The 20936-nt window shown below is 31.9% G+C and overlaps 1 protein-coding gene and 1 long non-coding RNA gene across 4 annotated transcripts; one reads left to right on the top strand and one right to left on the bottom strand.

The window, feature by feature from the left end:
• Positions 1-1896: 1896 nt before the first annotated feature.
• LOC139493405 (opine dehydrogenase-like) lies at positions 1897-17091 on the bottom strand. Of its 3 annotated transcripts, none has more exons than XM_071281800.1 (2): positions 17000-17091; positions 1897-3386 (listed from the first exon to the last, which is right to left on the bottom strand). In XM_071281800.1, the coding sequence occupies exon 2, from the start codon at positions 3364-3366 to the stop codon at positions 2161-2163; it is 1206 nt and encodes a 401-aa protein (XP_071137901.1). In that variant the 5' UTR covers positions 3367-3386; positions 17000-17091; the 3' UTR covers positions 1897-2160. The 3 variants fall into 3 exon arrangements, with proteins under 3 accessions (XP_071137901.1, XP_071137890.1, XP_071137909.1); XM_071281789.1 differs by lacking the exon at positions 17000-17091 and adding an exon at positions 5219-5357; XM_071281808.1 differs by lacking the exon at positions 17000-17091 and adding an exon at positions 5033-5053.
• Positions 5252-7367, top strand: LOC139493432 (uncharacterized). The gene is made up of 2 exons (XR_011657003.1): positions 5252-5350; positions 6202-7367. It is a non-coding gene; the product is annotated as an uncharacterized lncRNA (long non-coding RNA).
• Positions 17092-20936: the final 3845 nt, after the last annotated feature.

The following is a 20936-nucleotide window of genomic DNA, read 5'->3' as shown; positions in this document are numbered from 1 at the left end:
TATTTATTAGATGTGATAGGTTCAAGTTACTGCGAGTACTCTTATTTCGGTGAATTTTTGAAAAATTAACATTTTAAAGGTTTTAGACTTGTTTTCACGATTGTATTAGTTTATACATCATTGCTACTCGGTTAATTTTATGCTATATGCTGGTGAACTACCATCCTATTTGGTACAATGGTACAGAAAACACCTATTGGGCTCAAATGGGGTCGGTCATTGCAATAAAATGTCATTCTTTAGCGACAGTGGTCACTACCGATAATCATTAGGGTTATAACTGTATATAGATAATCTCTATTTAAGATTACGGGAAGCTAGCCTGGCACGACATGCACGGTGCAAAAAGATCGACAAACTGAAAGCCTTGTTTTCCTTAGTTTCTAAGACCCAACTGTATATCATGTAAAGTCAATACACGATTATTATCTTTTACAATAACCGTATTATAAGATGGACTACAGTTCCTTATAAATAAACTTATAACATAGTGTCTTGTTTTGTAAAGATCTGGTTCTCGCCACAAATATGTACAATTTAAGGGAGACAATTTGAATCAGGCTTGTTTTAAGATTAGTTGTTGTTTAACGCACAGGGACAGATGTTTCATAAACACATTAACTGAAAATAATATTTATCTAAACATATTTACATGCATGTAGAGTTATAAACAATGGTTGTTTTCTTAATTTAGTGGCTAAGACCGCTTTAAAAAAAACTCCAAGCATTTTGATCAAAGGTGTATCAACACTTAAAAAAGACAGTTGATCTCTAGAACTTTATTGTTGGTTTGTGTCGTTTGGTTGCTGTTGCATTGCTGTAAACTCACATTTAATCTTTCTCCTATATTAATTATCAGTAAGTTAAGCTATTGAGAGCTTGATTTTTAGTATAACTAAGTTTATAGAATCATTTTCAGAACAGCGTGGACAACCGGAATACTTATGTTGGTAATAACACTGAATCCTTTACCTCCAACTTGTTTGTAAATTTTTATTGATTTTACGCTCACTCAGAATGTCAGATGCTTTCCAATGGAGATTGAAATAGAATAAAAGAGTAAAGTACACGTTTGTACACGAAAAGAAAAAAAGAATATTTAAGTATTCAAAATTTAAATCAACACACAAATATTAGTCCTCTGCTAGTTATTTGTATCATTTGATTAAGGTGTTTGGAACCTTTGGCGACCCCACAGTTTAAATGCTGTTACTGAAGATAAAATGGTGGTCAAGTTTGAAGTTGGTAATTTTAATTTCATTTAAGTTTTTTATAAGTTGATGGTCTTGATAGATTGGTTAAAGCTAAAGTGTGTTGCAGGTAAAAAAAAAAGCCTGAAAGCGTCTTTCAAAATACAATTTTGTCAATTTGAAAATTTATAACTCGTTAATTTTTAGTTGATTTTTTTATTTTTATTTTGCTGATAATTTTGTTCTCTATTGACATCTCTATTTATAAAGTTTTCAGTGCAAAAACACCCCACCAAAACAATGGATTTAAGATTCTGAAATGTTAAGATGTATAATTTATGATGATAACAATATTTCTCATAGTAAAAATTCTATGTAAATAGATTTGTAAGTCAATAACATGGAAAACCATAGTTGTCCAGTAGGGAATGTTTGAGTATTGTATTTTAGGTATTGTCATCTAGAATGAATAGAGTTATCTTTCTTTGTACTGATTATTTGTATTTTTATTGCAGGGTAATTTCTAATATTACACAATAAACAAAAACAACCTACGCATAGTTTCTCCACGTTAACGTTGTTCGTATTTTTCGTCTGTCTAGGTGTAGCTAGTTACTTGTGGTTTCGAACTTGTGTGAAAGTGCTTGTTATCTTTTTGTATAATGTATAATCATAATAGCTCAAAATTGAAGGTACGTTAGACAAATTGTCAGATAATTCAGCTATCTAATTACTCACACCAAATTAATATACAGAACATTAAACAAAGATCAATAACATTCAGTGCGAAATTTGAACTTTTATTACATCAACATTCTTTGCAATGTTCCTATTAATAATACTACAAAATGCATTAAATTGTTTATAGGTTATTCACTAAAAAAACATCATTTACATAAATAAAGCTTAATCTAGAACGTTTTTATTGTACTCCATGTAACTTGTTTCTGAAATAAAAGAATAGCCCGCTTCATATATCAAAAAGTTCATCTACACTGGTCATTCCGAATGATTGTGGTGCCCTTGCTAATCCTATATCTTTGCCTATAAGTTTTGAACCAACTATATATTCTTTTCCTAGTTTCTGTTGTCCCCATGCAAGTATTTCATCCATGGCTGGAGTAGGTACACCAGCTAGATCAGCAATTCCTTTCATTACTACCATTCCGAAAGGTACGTCTTCAGATGTGTACCGATAGTTGAAATTCGGAACATACCCCTCATCAGTTTTTACCATTGGATGTACTAGACCGTCATAGGCTTTATTTGTTCTCATGGCCATCTTTAGAGAACTTTTGTCAGTTATCTGATCAGGGTAATGAATTTTATACCAATCAAACAAATGAATAACCTCTGACATGTCAACGTCTTTTCGTTTTTGTTCGATTGCTTTTGCAGCTGCAAGCAATTCTTCACTGACCCTTGATAGAAGATCTGCTTGTCTATCATCGACACCTTGGTAAAATAAAGGTTCCTCCTTCAATGGTTTCCCGTCCCAGTTTCCCCATCTTCCGTACATCATAGGAGGATGAACATTAGCATCTGCCATCAGATTTATTGCAATATAGTTCTTGAGTAGCTCTAATTTAGGGTATTCCCCCAGAATTCCTTGAACTGTTTCTACCACAGGAAATGATAGTTGACATGCTTTACCCTTTAGAGCTGACATTCCAAGGGAATCTTTCAGTCCGAGAATCCTAGCATGTCTCCCAAATTCAACAATTCGGCATGCAAATGGTAAAGATTCTGACGCTGCGATTGTACAACTGCTGGCTTTGTCACCAATTATATGACGGCATTGAAGTTCAAATCCAGCTTGACCAGGGAGTCCAACAATCAGTGTATTTGGCTGTAAGTGTGGCGCAATGGCGGTAAAATACTGAGCGTGAGCAAATGCTGGAACGACAAGAAAAACAATCTCCACCCCAGACATGGCCTTAGCTGCATCTTTCGTTATAAGTGAAGGTTTCGAAAATATGTCATATTGAGTTCCATCTTGCTTCGTTATTGTCAACTTCATGTTTTCATTTTCAACATGTTTAGCCCATCTCTCTGCCTCGTCTTGGTATAATGTCAGAACATGCACGTCTAAATTGTCCTTGGAAGCTGCGAGAGCAGACAAACAATGAGCACCATTTCCACCGCCACACACAAGTATTCTGCGTTTTTCAGACATGTTTAATTCTTCTGAAGAACCTAGAAATATAAAAAGGAAAACTAATTTTATGGTATGGCTGTTCCAGTTCATGCTATGTAAAAAGATGATGTTGATATTGTTTCTGTCTCCAATCCCCCAGTGAATGAGATTTTTATTTGCAAAAGCTGCAGGAAAATAAGATGCATCAATTATATATACAACTTCATACCAAATATCATTGGCATACCACAATTGTTTTCTCTTAAACTGAGAGTACTCTTATATCGGTGCTTTGTGCCTATTGTTTAAATATTGGTTGTTTTTGTGTCTCGTACCGTTCTTTTGACATATTTTGACAGTTTTTTCTTGTGTTGTGCTGTTACACCACTGTCCCAGGTAAGGAGAGGGTTGAGAGCTAAAAAACAATTTACTTCGACACATTCATTTTACGTCATTTCTAAGAGGTCCACTGAACTACAAGTTCCTCGGTTGTCGTTGGTTTGTGTCTATCATATTTGTATGTAGTGAATTATTTTATTATAATTAAGACTGTTTTTAGTTTTCTTGTTTGAATCGTTTCTCATTTTTACTAAACGGAAAAAAGTTTTTTCATTGTTGAAGGCCGTAAGGTTGCCTTTAATTGCTGTTTCCACTTCATTTGTTTATTTCCTAGACACTCACATTACTACGTACTATAATCACAAAATATTACATGGTTAACGCGGAAAGAGCACACCAAAGGTATTATAATGGTAAGGAATAAATATGATTTTGAGTGTTTTTTAGTCAGTTATGAGATATTTAGCAAAATAATATGAGGAGGTGTATTGACTCCCCTCACCCCGGGAATGGTTTTACATTGCAAGATATATCCAGCGGTTTTAAGTAGGACAAGATTATATGAAAATTTCACCTACTAAAGATCTATTATTTCAAGGTCAAACTTCAATTACAAATTACACTTTCATGCGATACAGGGATCGTCAATTTATTGAATTTGATGTAGCGCTCATTCCACAATTATATAAATCATGTGTCACAGGATAAAAAAGATTTGACCCAGACAAAAAAAAGTACACAGTTCCCCATTATTTTACCTTGAATGTCGAAGAACAAATCAATGTAACTTGAAGTTCATGATGATTTGCGACAAACATCATCTGTAATAAAGCATTTTTCGACACGAGGGAAAAAAAGGGGGGGGGGGGGGACATAATGAGTCCGATTACATTTGTACGTTAAGGATTGGGAAATAACACTTACCCTTACTTTGAAGTGAAGTAATGAATGGGTAAATACGTTGTAAAAGTTGTGCCGATCTATAAAGTTTATCAAGTTACACATAAATGTAAGTGATGTGGTTAAGCCAAATAATAACGTATACATATATATAGGTTTGGCTCGAGAGGTTTGGTTTCCTCCTTATGAAAAAGGATAGGTATGAAGGATTATCTCTCTCTATTGTGACTATTTATTTAACCGTAGGTATATTGGGAGACCTAACATTTGTTCTCTATTTACAAAGTGTAAATTCTTATCACGAGTTCTTTTTTTTATCGGACCTTGTTTACACAAAATGATATCTTATAATACACAGGCCGACACATTTAAAAACGTAGTATTTGGTTCAGCGATTTTTGTTAAACTGAATACAATTTAAGTTCTGAGAAGATTTTTGTACAGATATAGATGCCTACATACCTACGTGAGAGACGACATGCATCTATTCGGTAGGAGAGAAAACAGTTATTTATTGTAACAAATATCCACAAACTATGTGTGCATCAATGGTAATACATACCATGTACAAAATTTTCAAATACCCACATGTTTAATTGTATAACGGGTAAAATTACGTAAAATTAGATTAATTTAAAGATCTTCAACTTACCTTAGGAAACCTTACTGATTGCCCTATAGCAAACAACCTTCAGTTGTCCTTATAGCAATGTCAAAGTCAGTTCACAATCGATACTGGGGAGGATTTATCAATCAGTTGCAGACGACTACACTTTTCACACAAGTAAGGCTCTTTACGATAAACATACATGTATAAGATACGATGTTGACATTATATAGCTTCCTCTTTATTATATTAAGTTGATCCGCGGCTCATTTTTACTCGAACTGGCGGTAGTCCTCATTTAAAAATCCAGTATGGAATAACAATTTCAGTTCCAGAAGGTATAATTTAACATAAATTGTACAGATTTATGCATTTTATAAATTATCTAAACTTTACAGATCTTTACAGTCATACACAATGTCCGTTCATTTCTTTATAATCAATCGAAACATTTCGACCATGTTTTAATATTTTAAAGTCTAAAATGTATATGCAATATACCTTCAATAAATAGATACAGCTATTAGAACAAGATATTAGTTAAAGACCATTTACCAATTATAAGGGCAGGAGAGGTTGGGGAGGTATACCTTTTTATTTTTGTGCAGAAAAGATTCCTTCACTTTTGTTTTGCAAAATATTTATTTTAATCCTGTCCTGGGAAAAGGTTTTTTTCAGCTCTTATCAAGCTAGTTAATTTAATTTCAAAATCTTCTTATCTCCACATGAAAATCTGATGATTGCCCCCTAACTCACATTGACAAGATTTTTTTCCAACGATGTGAACAACATTTTGGTTACAAGTATTTGTGTTAAAAATAATAAGATCTAATTTCAAGTTTAAATATCAATAACTAACGCTCAAAATCAGATCATTTTGATAGTGTTTCACAAAAAAAGTAAGACGTTTGATCCCTTAAGCAAATATGTAAGAATATATATACTTACTGTGTCAGACTTAGTATAGAGAACATCAGAAGAATGCTTTTTCGGTAGATTTCTTATACTTTGTGGTTTTCTCATTTTAGGGGCAAACGAAGTTGACTCTGAATGAAGGGTTGTCTCATGGGCAATCATACCACATCTTCTTTTTTATAAGTACACACTAATGTCAATTCAAGATATAAAACAGAAAAAAACCCGATACAAGGTGGTGACCGTTATGGAATATCTGTGTTCGAAATTCTGATATGTTCAAATTTATTGTACTAGTAGCCATAAACCATAATTCCTCTTTTGCTCGATTGTGACATTCCTGAATGAGACTTGTCACTGAATTTGTAATAATTAGCGACACGAATGGTGTCACAGTGGAACAGGATCACCGGAGATCATCATGAGCTCTTCTACGAAATATTTATGAACTTGTTTGACTTTTTGTCGTCTTTGTTTTCTTGCAATAGTGTTGTTAGTCCCTCCTCGACTTATGAGTTTTGCATAACCCCTTGGTAGCTTCTGTTTCTTTGTTAATTGCATTGACTTGTCATAAACAATTTATCAAAGTATAATTTGTTCTTTTTTGTAAGTCAGGATGTAAATTAAATCTATAAGCGAGTTACAAGAAAAAGCCGTTTTGCATCTATTGAGCACAGCGTCATGTGGAGGTCATCTCTGCTATGTTTAAAAATCGAATCTTTTTTTAACATTATGTGTATTTTTAAGTTACTTAGCAGGATAATACAATGTGATTAAGTCGAAGGAAAGTAGAATGTTATTTCCCCACCTAAAGGTCAGAGCTATATTGCAATCATGTCCGTCTGCTCGACTCGTTGATATTTCCGTCACACTTTTCTCAGTGTTAACTGCTGAATATATGAAAAAAAATGAATGACTTGATATTTGGTATTTGGAAGCGAAGCAAAATTTTACAAATATGCAAATGGAGAGAACACAAACAGACTCCTAAAAACTAAAATCAAGACGGAATGAACAAAAAAAAAACACAAACGCGTTGCCTTTCTTGTGATGTTATTTACGCGGAGAGCATTATATAATACTTATAAGTCTGTTAGGAGATACGATTTTGCTGTACAAATTGTTATACCAACCACTTTTAATATGGAAAATGGGGGAAACAGGTCGAGTCTCTTTTTTTCTTAAACTTTCAAATAAAAGAAATTAAAATTTCCTATGGTTATTTAACTGTCTTGTTTTGTTTCGAGAATGTTTTAACTGCAATTAAAGATTTCTGTTTTAGGCATTTCTGATTGAAACCCTGCCTATTATCATTTTGGATGATGGGCCATTGAACTAGGGTTTCGATTATGCATCTAGTAGTTCTGGAAGACTTTGATTGATGGTGTCTATTCCCTTGCAGCACCGTTGACCTTATCGCGGCGGTCAGCATTTGATGTTTGAGGAAGCCGGATTGTCCGGAGAGAACCAACAAAATTCGTCTAATCAAAGAGCAGAATGCTCTGAGGGATACGATTGCCATAGTTTTCATTGACACATGTATAGCAGTTCTGCCAACTTTTCATTAAGCAAATGCGTGAGATTTGGCCAAAATTGAAAAGATCAAAGAGGGGGAAAAACAGATCCAATGATACTGCCGCAAAAAGCATGAACATGCGTGAGTCTCACGCATTTTTGGCAGCCCTGGTACAGCTGGATAGTATTATTTTCAAAACTAATTCAACTGCACATGCAAAATATAATAATCTGAATAGTCACTCAACTTTAAAAATAGCCAATCCCGGATACAAATGAATGAGCAATGTACTTATTGTGTTTTATTTTTGTACCATCAATTCCAAGTTTACTTTCCCACAGCAGTCACTGAGAGTGAGAGAAGGTATTTCACTTCGTATCTTATCACCGTTAATTCTAGGAGGAACCCCATTTCTAACGGTAACTCTTTAAATATTAATTTCCTTTGGGTTCGTGGGAATGACTCCTTTCCGTACACACTCCTCTGTTTAAAATGAGATCGTTCTTAATATAATACGACGTTTATCGACATCTAACGAGTTAATTTTTCTTGAGTCGTATTGTACTTCGACTTTCGATTTTGACGGAAAATACTTCCGGAAGGGAGGCAACTCGGAACGATAATATGGAAGACTCCACTTCGGCTGAAGGGGTGTATAGGTAAACACTACATTTATTTTAATTTGAATGATGCATATGATTCAAAATTATGCAACAACAATAACCCTCAATAGCAGACAGACATAGAAAGAATCTCATGAGTTTCAAATTAATCAATGAAGCGGGGAATCCAGAGCAACCACTCAATCTGATACCCCTTGAAATCAAGAAAACTATACGCATGCGCATTAATACATAAATAAACCCGCGACTTGCGATTTGGAACAGGAACGTTTATTAAATGATATCATGAATGGTTCTCCATTTCTTTATGAGAGTACAGTATTAAATATCAGTTTCATAACGGTAAAATATGGAAAAACTTCTCTTCAGTTCTTATATGACAGAAATAGAATTATCGGAATCCAGAGAACTCTGGCATTTATCAAAACTGGGGAATTCCCTCTGACGTGTTTCTAAATTTATAAAAACACTAAATATAAATACTGCTTAATTCTGATTTTCCGTGTTGTTAAAAACACGCATATAGGTCAAGGGAAATATCAAACATGAAGATTATGAGAATAACATTACAGGAAAGTTGTTTATGTTCAATACTTTTGCTTGGTTTTACCTTTTAAAGCAAGACAATCATAAGAATCTGAGATGTTGCTGAATGTTTAGAATAAAACAGTTGACTTTAGGGAATGCAGCATGAGTCAACGGTAAAAGTCTACAGATTGCTTGAAAGCAATCGTATCCCCAAAAAAAAAGACCAACATCTAGTTAAACTACTTAGATCACTAGGCCATCATGGAAGACTTTTATGAGTGGCCGTTCTTGTTAAAATAATGATACGTACTTCCATCATGATAGTTTTCCATCGTGATGGTTTTAATAAGTATCACGATGCTTTTGACAAGTATCATGATACTACTCAAAAGCATCGTGATACTTATCAAAAGTATCGTGATACTTGTTAAAAGTATCATGATACTTGTCCAAAGCATCTCGATGCAACTGAATTGAGAAAAGCATCACGATGGAAGTTAAAAGCATCGCGATGGAAGTTAAAAGCAACACGATGAAAGTCAAAAGCATCACGATGTAAATTAAAAGCATCATGATGGAAGTCAAAAGCATCACGATGGAAGTTAAAAGCATCGTGATGGAAGTAAAAAGCATCGTGATGGAAGTCAAACGCATCACGATGGAGATTAATCCATCATGATGGAACGGCATTACGATCCGTTGACCGACGATAACCAATCAAATGGATTGTCTTTTCTTTCTTGGGAAAGTCTATTAACAGAACAGATAAAACCAGGACAGTTATTTTCGATACGCTTTTATCTGTAACTTTTGTTTTCTCTCAACATATTGTTAAAAAATCAATTGTATTATAAAGAACAGGGTATTTACTTATATTATTTGTAAAAAATATAAAAATAAATAATAAGCAAGTTAAAAAAAACCTGCCAGGACAGTTTAGTTTTATGAAAAAAATGGCTGAAATTGCAGAGAAAAGTTTACTTATAATTGAAATATTTTCTACAAAACAGCTGTCTGGCAGAATATTTTTGTTTATACTGCACTCGTTCTATTTGAGCAGTCAAAATGCGTTGACTGTATATTTCTATGTCATATACAGTCACTGACCCGATATCACTTTCCCTCATGAATATTTAAATAGAAAATGCCGAAATAAAATTTAATTATTCATACGACCTCTTCAACCTGTTCTTGTTTCCAATGCATACAACGATGCGTGGATCGACTCAACCTTGTTTCTTATGCAATTATTGGAAAAACATATTTCATTTGTTAATAATTACATTAGATGTATGTTTCATTACAATACGTTATTCTGATTGGCTAACTGCACATCATGTGTTATTCCGTAAGCAGTTGTTTCACTCAATAAAACTTCTCATTCATGATGACACGAGGTCCCACAATCAAGTGCACAGGTAAATGAAATAAAAACTTGATAAAAGGCGTGTTTTCATGATCCTATAGGTAAAAATGTAATTATAAGTATTGAATGCTTTTTTTTGTAACTTTATAGGGTTGTAAAAGCGTTGACCGTGCGCACATTTTAAGTATGAAGCGCTTCCGCGCTTCATACAAAATGTACTTCGGTCAACGCTTTTACACCCCATTCAATTCTTAAATATTTTTTGTTTGTAACCTATAAATCATTATGTTTCATGCTTATGGTTGATATTTAAGTCCATACTCAAACGATTTCGTTCACCATCGAGTGTGAGTGTCAACAGGTAAATATGTACATTTCATTGTGTTGTATATACATGCGAGCATGATATGAGGCCTTTTTAAAGGGGATTCTCCCCAATATTTAAATCAAATAAATAACCTTAACGCATTAAACAGCCATTGAAAATGTTGTTTTAGATTGCAGTATAAAGACAATAATAGTGCCTCGCATTTCCCCGTTTCTAAGCCTCATCCTTATATCGTTGATATGTCAAGTCAAGGCACTATTATTGTCTATTTAAGTTTATGAAATATTCATTCTAAAAATCTATAATTTAGATTTTTTTTCATCTTTTAAAGGTAAGACAGTAGCCTTTCACGTTGGAAATTTTGTTGAAATAACTTCAAAATCAATATATATAAAGTTAAATATCTTCTTCAAAATAAACGTCTGGTAAACAAATTTGAGTTCATTGAAAAGTTTGAAATATAAGCAAAAGTGAATAAAAAATTTGCCATGCCAGTAACTTATTCTGTCTTAACTTGTTAAATTTGTTTCAAATCAAAATCGAAAGTTGAAGAGATTTTTATTTTTTGTTGTTGTTATAATTCGATGTAAAGTTTTAGGAAAAGACAAAAAATATTCATTTGATAATAGAAGAATTCCATAAAAAAGCGGCCCATGAGTCGTCCTATAGCTAAATATTTAGTCGGCATGTGCTAAGCTTAACAATCTGTCATCAAAACTGTGTATTTGTATATTCTGTCATGTCAACCGTAAAGCGAGCGTGTGGTAAAGAAGATATTTAGCTTTAATTTTAGAAAAAACTAATAAAATTTAATGCAGTGGATTATGGGATGTTCGCAATTGCAAATACTGTTTAATTTTGTTTTTACACGTTTTTCAGGTGGGATACATGTCATGCATGTAGAACAACTAGAACTAGTATAGAATATCTTGTGATTTTTTTTTGAAAAAGGTAAACTAGAGTGGTGGAATGTGACTGTGCCGGCGTTTTGCATTTGCGCCGATTTTTTCTTTCATGTGTGCAGATTTTTTTAAGGTAAATTACAGGTGAATAGATATTAGAAGATGTGGTATGAGTGCCAATGAACGAACTCTCAATCCAAGTCATGTTATTTTTCCTTTATCATTATAGACCTCCTCAGTTAGCCACTTGTACAGATTTAATGAATTATCAATCATAACTTGTATATAACTGTTGTCCCCTGCTCACCACGGGTAGGTGGAAGAAGTCCTACAAGGTACATCTCCAGACTTTTTCCTTGACTGTACCCGCTGTCTTTCGGACATCTACCACATGGTTATACTCGTTCTGTGTTTTGACAATAGAATACGTGGTGACGCTGGCTGTACACGATTTTATGGTACATAAGTAAGATATGTTTAAGGACACTTATCTTCAGATATGTATGGCCCTCGATGATTAAAGAATTGACTCCTCGACTCGTTTCAGTGTGCAATATGTCTATCATGTTACTATGAAGTTTCAGAACAATATAAATCAAAATTAACATAAATCAACAACATTTATAACCAGAGACTGGCAGAGTTTACCAATAGTATAGTACAGTACATAGTACAATGTACATGTACAAGTATTAACTTACCTGTAAATCTAGTTTGAAGCAAATATAAAATCGGCGCAAATGAAAAAATGAAATCGGCGCAAATGAAAAAATGAATATTTTCAAATTCGGCGCAAATGTCATACGCCCGACTGTGCATGACAAATTTGATTCATTAGAAAACATGTAAGGGTGTAAATGGCAGACTCCACATTATAAGTTTATTTCTAGTAATGGTCCTGTCCCAAAGTACCTATAACTGTATAACTGTGATACCTTTTCTGAAATTCCGTCACTAAGTAAATTAAATAGAGAGGATCTATATAATTTATCAATGACCGCCGTGGATTGATTAGTGAATTAAGAATTGATAGTAAAAAGCTACGAAAGCCGAAAAGGATCATTCAAAATTCAAAACTCAGAATTCAAAATTCAAAATTCAAAATTCAAAATTCAAAATTCAAAATTCAAAACTCAAAAATCCTACATTATTCTATCATGATTCCCCGCGCTTACGAAAGCTAACAAAGATCGCTCTTTACACTTTAAAATACTACTGAAAGCTATTTTAGAAAGTTTGTTAAGAACACACACCCATTGAAACAAGGCAAAGGGTCCGTTACACCTTCAAAGGGATACATCCAACTTTACCATTTGCAACCCTTGGTAACACAGCATCCTTGCCAGTAGCAACCCTCTATCAAGAAAATAGGAAAGGAAACTCAAGTCTGGAAAGTCGCTTCTCTGAAATGGAACGTTCACAATGGAAAAATTGAAATCATCGCTTTTTCGTAAAGTTTAAATATGTATGAAATATTTACCACTGGAGGTTAAACAAACGACAACAAATCTCTTACAATAACCTAGTTTTACAACGGAAGAATCTAGTTATTAAAATATGTATATACAAAAGACAGATTTTGTGTATCGTTTATCAAATTCTGATAATTTTATGTTGTTATATCAACAAAATTCGTGCTAAGTTTTTGACGATTTTTCTTTATGTTATTTGGGAGTTACGGTCTATGATTGACGAAAGATGATACTTTTGGCTTTTACTTATGTAGTTCCATTTATTACGAAAGCGTATTAGGGTCATCCTTTTTTATTTATTTTTTTCAAATTGTCGACTTTAATCTTGGAATTATCAACTTTAATCTTGCAATTTCCAACTCTAATCTTGGAATTATCAATTTTAATCTGGGTGGAGGGGTTAACTTCGATTTTTTTTGGTAGGGGTGTGCTATGTTTGTCTAAAACAATGTACCCATTTTAATATAATATTAACTAATATATGGTACCTATAATTATATATTAAAATTATGACCCGGCATGACATTTCCAGGCTTATGGAGGTAGAACGTCATTGTTAGTAGAAAAATTATAAACATGATAAATATCGAGATTCAATGAAATACGTATGGCTTCTGTTTTGCGGACGCCGAACTATACATTATATATAAGTTTTGAAGAAGTTTTACTTTATCGTTTGAAGTGAAAAATATTTGAATCTACATTTTAAATTGATACACAAAAAAAAAAAATTCTCTGCTATATAGATTTTATTTCATAAATGGAGTCTGAAATATATCCATAACAAATGGACCGTATCAAAGTCATATATCAAAACACTTAAATGTAATTATAAACTGTTACGCGTCGCATACTATGTATAGAGACATGCATAATAAATCTAAAAAAAAAAAAATAGAAGGAATTCTTAATGCTTACTTTTAAGCTAGAAAGTCGCTTCACTGAAATGGAACGTTCACAATGGAAAAATTGAAATCATCGCTTTTTCGTAAAGTTTAAATATGCATGAAATATTTACAAACAACAACCAATCTCTTATAATAACCTATTTTTCCAACGGAAGAATCTAGTTATTAAAATATCATAATAATATGTATATACAAAAGACAGATTTTGTGTATCGTTTATCAAATTCTGATAATTTTATGTTGTTATATCAACAAAATTCGTGTTAAGTTTTTGACAATTTTTCTTTATGTTATTTGGGAGTTACGGTCTATGATTGACGAAAGATGACACGTTTGGCTTTTACTTATGTAATTCCATTCATTACGAAAGCGTATAAGGTGGCACGGTAGTATTTGCATTCCAGAATGTAGGTTGCTCTTTTGTGTACCCTACTTAGGTAAATGTATCTAAACAGTGTGATTGGACAAAAAATACAGTATCAACTTTCCCAAACTGAGGGATGAATCAGGTGTAGAAAAATATGAGATAATTTTACATACAGATGAAAATGAATTTATTGAGAATTTTTTAAAATTTTGTATTCACTGCACCATAAAAGACCTAAAAGTACTGATGGCCTTAGGTTTTTAAAAATAGCAAAAAAAGTAAACGGTCATGATACATATTCAAATTCATTTCTGAATAGTAAAATGAAAGTACTTCAGTAAACTGTGAATGTAGAATTTTTTGCAGTGTTAGAAAGTGGTGAAAATTCTAAAAAGGCTATCATTATCCCTTATGGGCCAGGAAATACTACCGTGCCACCTTAAGGGTCATTGTATCTATATTACGTTTTACACAGTTTGAACTGCTCTGTGCACATGTAATACAATGATCCGATATGCCATATCGGAATTATAAAATAGTTTATATAACAAACCAAAAGTTACTTGAATATACTTGAAAAATATTTTTTTCTAAAACAATGACAAATACAAATAACGGATTATAGAAAAACAAGTACATATCTAAAAATAAACAATAGAACAAACAGACTTATTTATCGAATTAAATATGCATGTACAGAATACAAGAATACCGTAAATAATATCAGATTAATTTTCCTATATAGACTTTAACCTTTCCTAGTCAGAGTGCGTGCAGACTCGTCGTATTGTCTAGTTTGTGTGTTTGTGAGGGGGGACGGGAGGGGGAGTGTTGCATGCCAACTCATCACCCATTCACAAGATACACACATTTCTATTTGTGACGCTAACATCTATAAAACTTTTAATAATAATTCTTTTAATTGCAAAACATACAGAAACCAATTTTGGTTATGGCAAATACATTGACAAAACAAACATGATCAAACGGTGTCTTCCTCCTATTCCCACTTTTTGAAAATACTATTCCTTCTATTCCCACTTGCAAATAACAATAGATGTTTTGATAAATAATTTGTTTTTATAACAATCAGGGTTTATTAGAATTTCACCTAAGATTTACCTGTATTTTTTTTTTAAAAGCATAACATATTTGGTACACTGTTTATGTATAATACCTTGTTTATTTGTAATGTGTTTCTTTTTTCATCAAATAAATACTTAAAAATAGAGAAAAAATATGATAAATAGATTAGAGTTAGATTTATTTTTAAATTTTTGAATTTGTAACTTTAAAAAGTTGTCTGCTTTATTAATAAATTATGATATAAATAATATTATAACCAAGTATAATCTTATATATATATATATATATATATATATCTTTATTCTCACAAACCAAATTACAGAAAGGTATAGAGATAATTAAACATATTTCAATACAGTTACATAAATAAATAATGTACGAAAGAAGATAGAGGCGTTCACAATTGTTCACCCAGAAAAGTTCAATTTGTTATTGATCTCCTTAATAAGTTTACAAAGATCGTTCAGTTCTGTACATTTTGGGGAATTCATTAGTCATAAAACTTCAATGTGTATGTTCTATTTCTATTGTAAAATGCAATACATTGTTTTCTACAATTATATATCGAAAGCTGAACAATTAAAAATGTAATGGTATTCATTACCAATGGCATCTGAATTACACAATACACATTTTCTGTTTTCTCTTTCTATGTTTTGCCATGTTCCAGTTTGTATTGGATATTTCATGTTCAAAGTTCCAAATTTAAAAAATAAGGATATCTGCCGGTCATCCAAAATAAATATTTCTCAAACTCCAAAGTAACTTTAAATAAACGATAATTTAATGCTTTTGGTGATTCCTGTTGGCTTAAGATGGGGAATAAACGTATACTTTAAAATTTAAATACTTGGACCAATAATCAAAGATATAAAATAATGGGTGAAAACTGTTAACTTTACTTCATTATTTATTTTGTTTAAAAAAATAGAATTCATACAGATGCAAAAATAACTTATTACCTGTTCTAATAAAAAAAAAACACTGGTCAATTATCAGTTGATTAAAAAATATTTGTACAGTATAATCCTTTGTTTGCACAAGTTTTCCTTCTATTCCCACATGAAATTTTACCTTTTCTTACCAGATTTATAAAAAGTGGGAATAGAGGGAATGAACCGATCAAACATAATGAAAACTCGACAATATTATAAGAGATATGATAAAAACAGTTACTGTTCTCCTTTCCTCAGTTCTAATGACTCTTTAATAAAAGAAACAACTGCTTTTACATCATTTGGTGTTCATGGATTTAGTATAATCACGAGTTTATCAGTAAAATTAAGTGTATTAAAATTTACATATTTTTGTATATAATATTTTAGAAAGATTTCTCTTTTATTTTTATTTATTTTACAGTTAAAGAAAAAATGAAATTCATCGTCTAAGATATTTATTTTATCATCAATAAGAGTTGATATAAGTTATTTATTTTATCATCAATAAGAGTTGATATAACTCTTTTTTAATTGGGGTTTATAATAACAATTCTTATTTTGTATATATTTAATTAATGAAACGAGTGCATATCCCAGAGGCTGTTTTCATGAGCTTAAACAATTTTTAATGTCTCAATATTATATTACAGAACGTGTTTTTGTTTATGTCAAATCAAGTTTCAAATTGAAATGGGTACAGACCAAAACCTTTCAAGAATAATATTTTGAAAATAATTACACACATTTTTTCAAAGTTGATCAATTAAAATCTTCTCATAGAAAAAGATTTACAAAAAGGTCTGGTGTACATAGTGTATATAATACAGTTACATCCCAAAGATAATTAAAGATTGTCTTATATTAGTAATAGCCTTACCATTTGTATTAGCAATCCAATAATAATCCCTTCTTCAACTTTTGAATGCTTTCTTATTATTATAGGTTATTAAATGTTCATAACTTGATACACAAAAAAAAAATTCAAAAATTCACTGCTCTATAGATTTTATTTCATAAATGGAGTCTGAAATATATCCATAACAAATGGACCGTATCAAAGTCATATATCAAAACACTTAAATGTAGTTATAAACTGTTACGCGTCGCATACTATGTAAATCTAAAATAAAAGAAGGAATTCTTAAAGCTTACTTTGACAAATTTTAAACTGACTTCATTTCAACAAGTTTAAATCTTATGTTCTAAAATAGAGCTACAAAAAAACCCAAAATGCTCTGCTCTATAGATTTTCTTTCATAAATGGAGTCTGAAATATATCAAAAATAAATGCACCGTATCAAATGAATATATGAGTACACCAAGACTTATAAACTGTTACGTGTCGCATACTTTGTTTAGAGACATGCATGATGAATCTAAATTAAAAGACAAATTGAAAAAAAAGGAATTCTTAAAGCTTACTTTGACAAATTTTAAATTAACTTTGTTTCAACAAGTTTAAATTACATATGTATTTATCAAAGTTGTACAAAAGTCGAACATGAAAGAATGTTGTTGCTGTTTATAGTTAACATGTGTTTAGTTATTTATAGTAAGGTCGGTTTGTATGGGGTTTAAAGTTTCATGCACGAGTGAATTCAGGTAGTTTAAAGTCATTTGAGCCATTGCAGTTAAAGTGACCAGTAGCACTTTTCCAAATAAATAATACAATAATGTTATATTATTTATTTTCAGATTTGCTGACCTTTAGTATGCGGTTACCAGCACCAGCTGAGAATGTTCGGTGTATTTACACAAAAACATTGATTTCATTATACATATACGAATAATAAATGTGCACTTGTCTCTGCAAGTGGCGTCTCCCATGTGAGAGTTTGTGGTTATTTGATAAATATTTTAAATTCGTTTGAGTTTACGAATTAAAATTTAAGTTCTAAAATAGAGCTGAGAATTGTTTGTATTGTAGTAAATTTAATTCTTTGAAGTTTTATTTAAATACGCTATTAAACATTACTAAGAGCCAATAAATACAATAATTTTGTATTTTATAAATTAGTGCCTTCAATAAATAGAAGTCGTCATAGAAGAGTCTCTAGTATATATTTGTTTAGGGGCCAGCTGAAGGACGCCTCCGGGTGCGGGAATTTCTCGTTGCATTGAAGACCTGTTGGTGACCTTCTGATATTGTCTGCTCTATGGTCAGGTTGTTGACTCTTTTGCACATTTCCCATTTCCATTCTCAATTTTATCATTTTCATACCGGTATTCGAAATGACTCGTTTCATTGCTATTACAAAAAAATTGTCATAATAACAGTGTACGTATAGGAGCCCGGGGCAAAAAGGGGACAAAATTATGCCCCCCACCCATTTTAAGACATACCGGATAGCACAAACGGACGGCTAACGGATAAAAGAAAAAGATTTTCGTTGACAAAATTGTTATCTGTTGATGTACTGACCAAATAGAATGAAATTCAAAACAGTGTGGCTGTGGCCATTGATTGACACATTAAATTCATCTATTGACTGGGACAATTTACATGAACGTTTGTCTGTAACGACCACTGTTCACGACGTACCTACGATAGACATTTAAACTGTGGGTCACCAAAGGTTTCTTGACGCCTTTAATTATAAAATAATTCGAAAAATTAACTGGAATAACCTTTATGTTTTGATTTATATAATTGATATAAATCAAAACATCGTGTTATTTCTGATTAATTTTTCGAATTACTTTATTAAGTGTTGAGAACCTTTGGTGACCCCATAGTTTAAGTGTCTTTAAAAAGTACATAGTGAGCAGTGGTCTTTACATACAAACGTTCACTTAAATTGTCCCAGTCAATGGATGAATTTAATGTGTCAATCAATGGTCACAGCCACACTGTTTTGAATTTCATTCTAAAACGTAAAAGGCTAGTCCTGGCACATTTTTTTACCTTTAAAAGACGAAGAAAATATTAAATCATAGGTTTATAGAAAGATTATTCAATAATCTTTATAATCGTACAAAAATATTATGCCAGACAATTGTTCTGAAGAAAATATCACAATTATATGTAAACTAGCTTTTCTCAACAATTACAGCCATTTTTTTCTTAAAATTTAACGGAGTAGGATACTGTCCCGGCAGATGTTTTTGGTGTTAATGACATAAAAGTTCATATAATTTTATTTTTTTATACAGCTACATGTATATTCTAAACTTTCCAGTGAACTAACATTTGTTTACAAGACATTTATTTTGAAGAAGATATTTAACTTTGTATTTTGATTTTGAAATAATTTCAACAAAATTTCCAACGTGAAAGGCTACTGTCCTGTAAGATTTTTTTGATCTTTAAAAGATGAAAAAAATACTAAATTATAGATTTTTAGAATGAATATTTCATAAACTTTATAATCGTAAAAAAATATTCTGCCTGACAGTTGTTTTGTATTTTTTTTTTAACTTACTTATTATTTATTTTTATATTTTTTACAAATAATATAAGTAAATACCCTGTTCTTTATAATACAATTGATCTTTTAACAATATGTTGAGTAAAACAAAAGTTACAGATAAAAGCGTATCGAAAATAACTGTCCTGAGTTAATAGATCTTCCCAAAAAATAAAAGACAATCTATTTGATTGGTTATCGTCGGTCAACGGTTCGTAATGCCGTTCCATCACTTCCATCGTGATGCTTTTGATTTCCATCATGATGCTTTTAATTTCCATCATGATGCTTTTGACTTCCATCGCAATGCTTTTAACTTCCATCGCGATGCTTTTAACTTCCATCGCGATGCTTTTAACTTCCATCGCGATGCTTTTAACTTCCATCGCGATGCTTTTCTCAATTCAGTTGCATCGAGATGCTTTCGGCAAGTATCATGATACTTTTGATAAGTGTCACGATACTTTTGATAAGTATCACGATGCTTTTGAGTAATATCATGATACTTGTCAAAAGCATCGTGATACTTGTCAAAATCATCGTGGTACTTATTAAAACCATCACGATGGAAAAACTATCATGATGGAAGTATCATTATTTTGACACGAACGGCCACTCATAGACTTTCATTGTGATAGGATTCAATACAAATGTGAAAATAACAAAAAAAATTATTTATGCATTTACCTTTAAAATAGACATAGGAAGCACTTTCCTGAGCTTAATCATATCCCGAAAAAGGAATTAAATCTAACAACATTACATGTTAAAAAGTTCATCTATAGTATGCAAGCCATATGATTGAGGAGCTCTTGCAGAAGCTATATCTTTCCCAGTAAGTTTTGAACCAACAATGTATTCTTTGTCGAGCTTTGTCTGTGCCCATGCAATGATTGTTCCCAAAAAATAAAAGACAATATATTTGATTGGTTATCGTCGGTCAACGGTTCGTAATGCCGTTCCATCACTTCCATCGTGATGCTTTTGATTTCCATCATGATGCTTTTAATTTCCATCATGATGCTTTTGACTTCCATCGCAATGCTTTTAACTTCCATCGCGATGCTTTTAACTTCCATCGCGATGCTTTTAACTTCCATCGCGATGCTTTTCTCAATTCAGTTGCATCGAGATGCTTTCGGCAAGTATCATGATACTTTTGATAAGTGTCACGATACTTTTGATAAGTATCACGATGCTTTTGAGTAGTATCATGATACTTGTCAAAAGCATCGTGATACTTGTCAAAATCATCGTGATACTTATAAAAACCATCACGATGGAAAAACTATCATGATGGAAGTATCATTATTTTGACACGAACGGCCACTCATAGACTTTCATTGTGATAGGATTCAATACAAATGTGAAAATAACAAAAAAAATTATTTATGCATTTACCTTTAA

Source organism: Mytilus edulis, chromosome 1 (genome assembly GCF_963676685.1).
Source record: "Mytilus edulis chromosome 1, xbMytEdul2.2, whole genome shotgun sequence".
NCBI classification, from domain to species: Eukaryota; Metazoa; Mollusca; class Bivalvia; order Mytilida; family Mytilidae; genus Mytilus; species Mytilus edulis.
The sequence above is the reverse complement of the archived record's forward strand: the minus strand, read 5'-3'. Positions and strand labels throughout refer to the sequence as shown.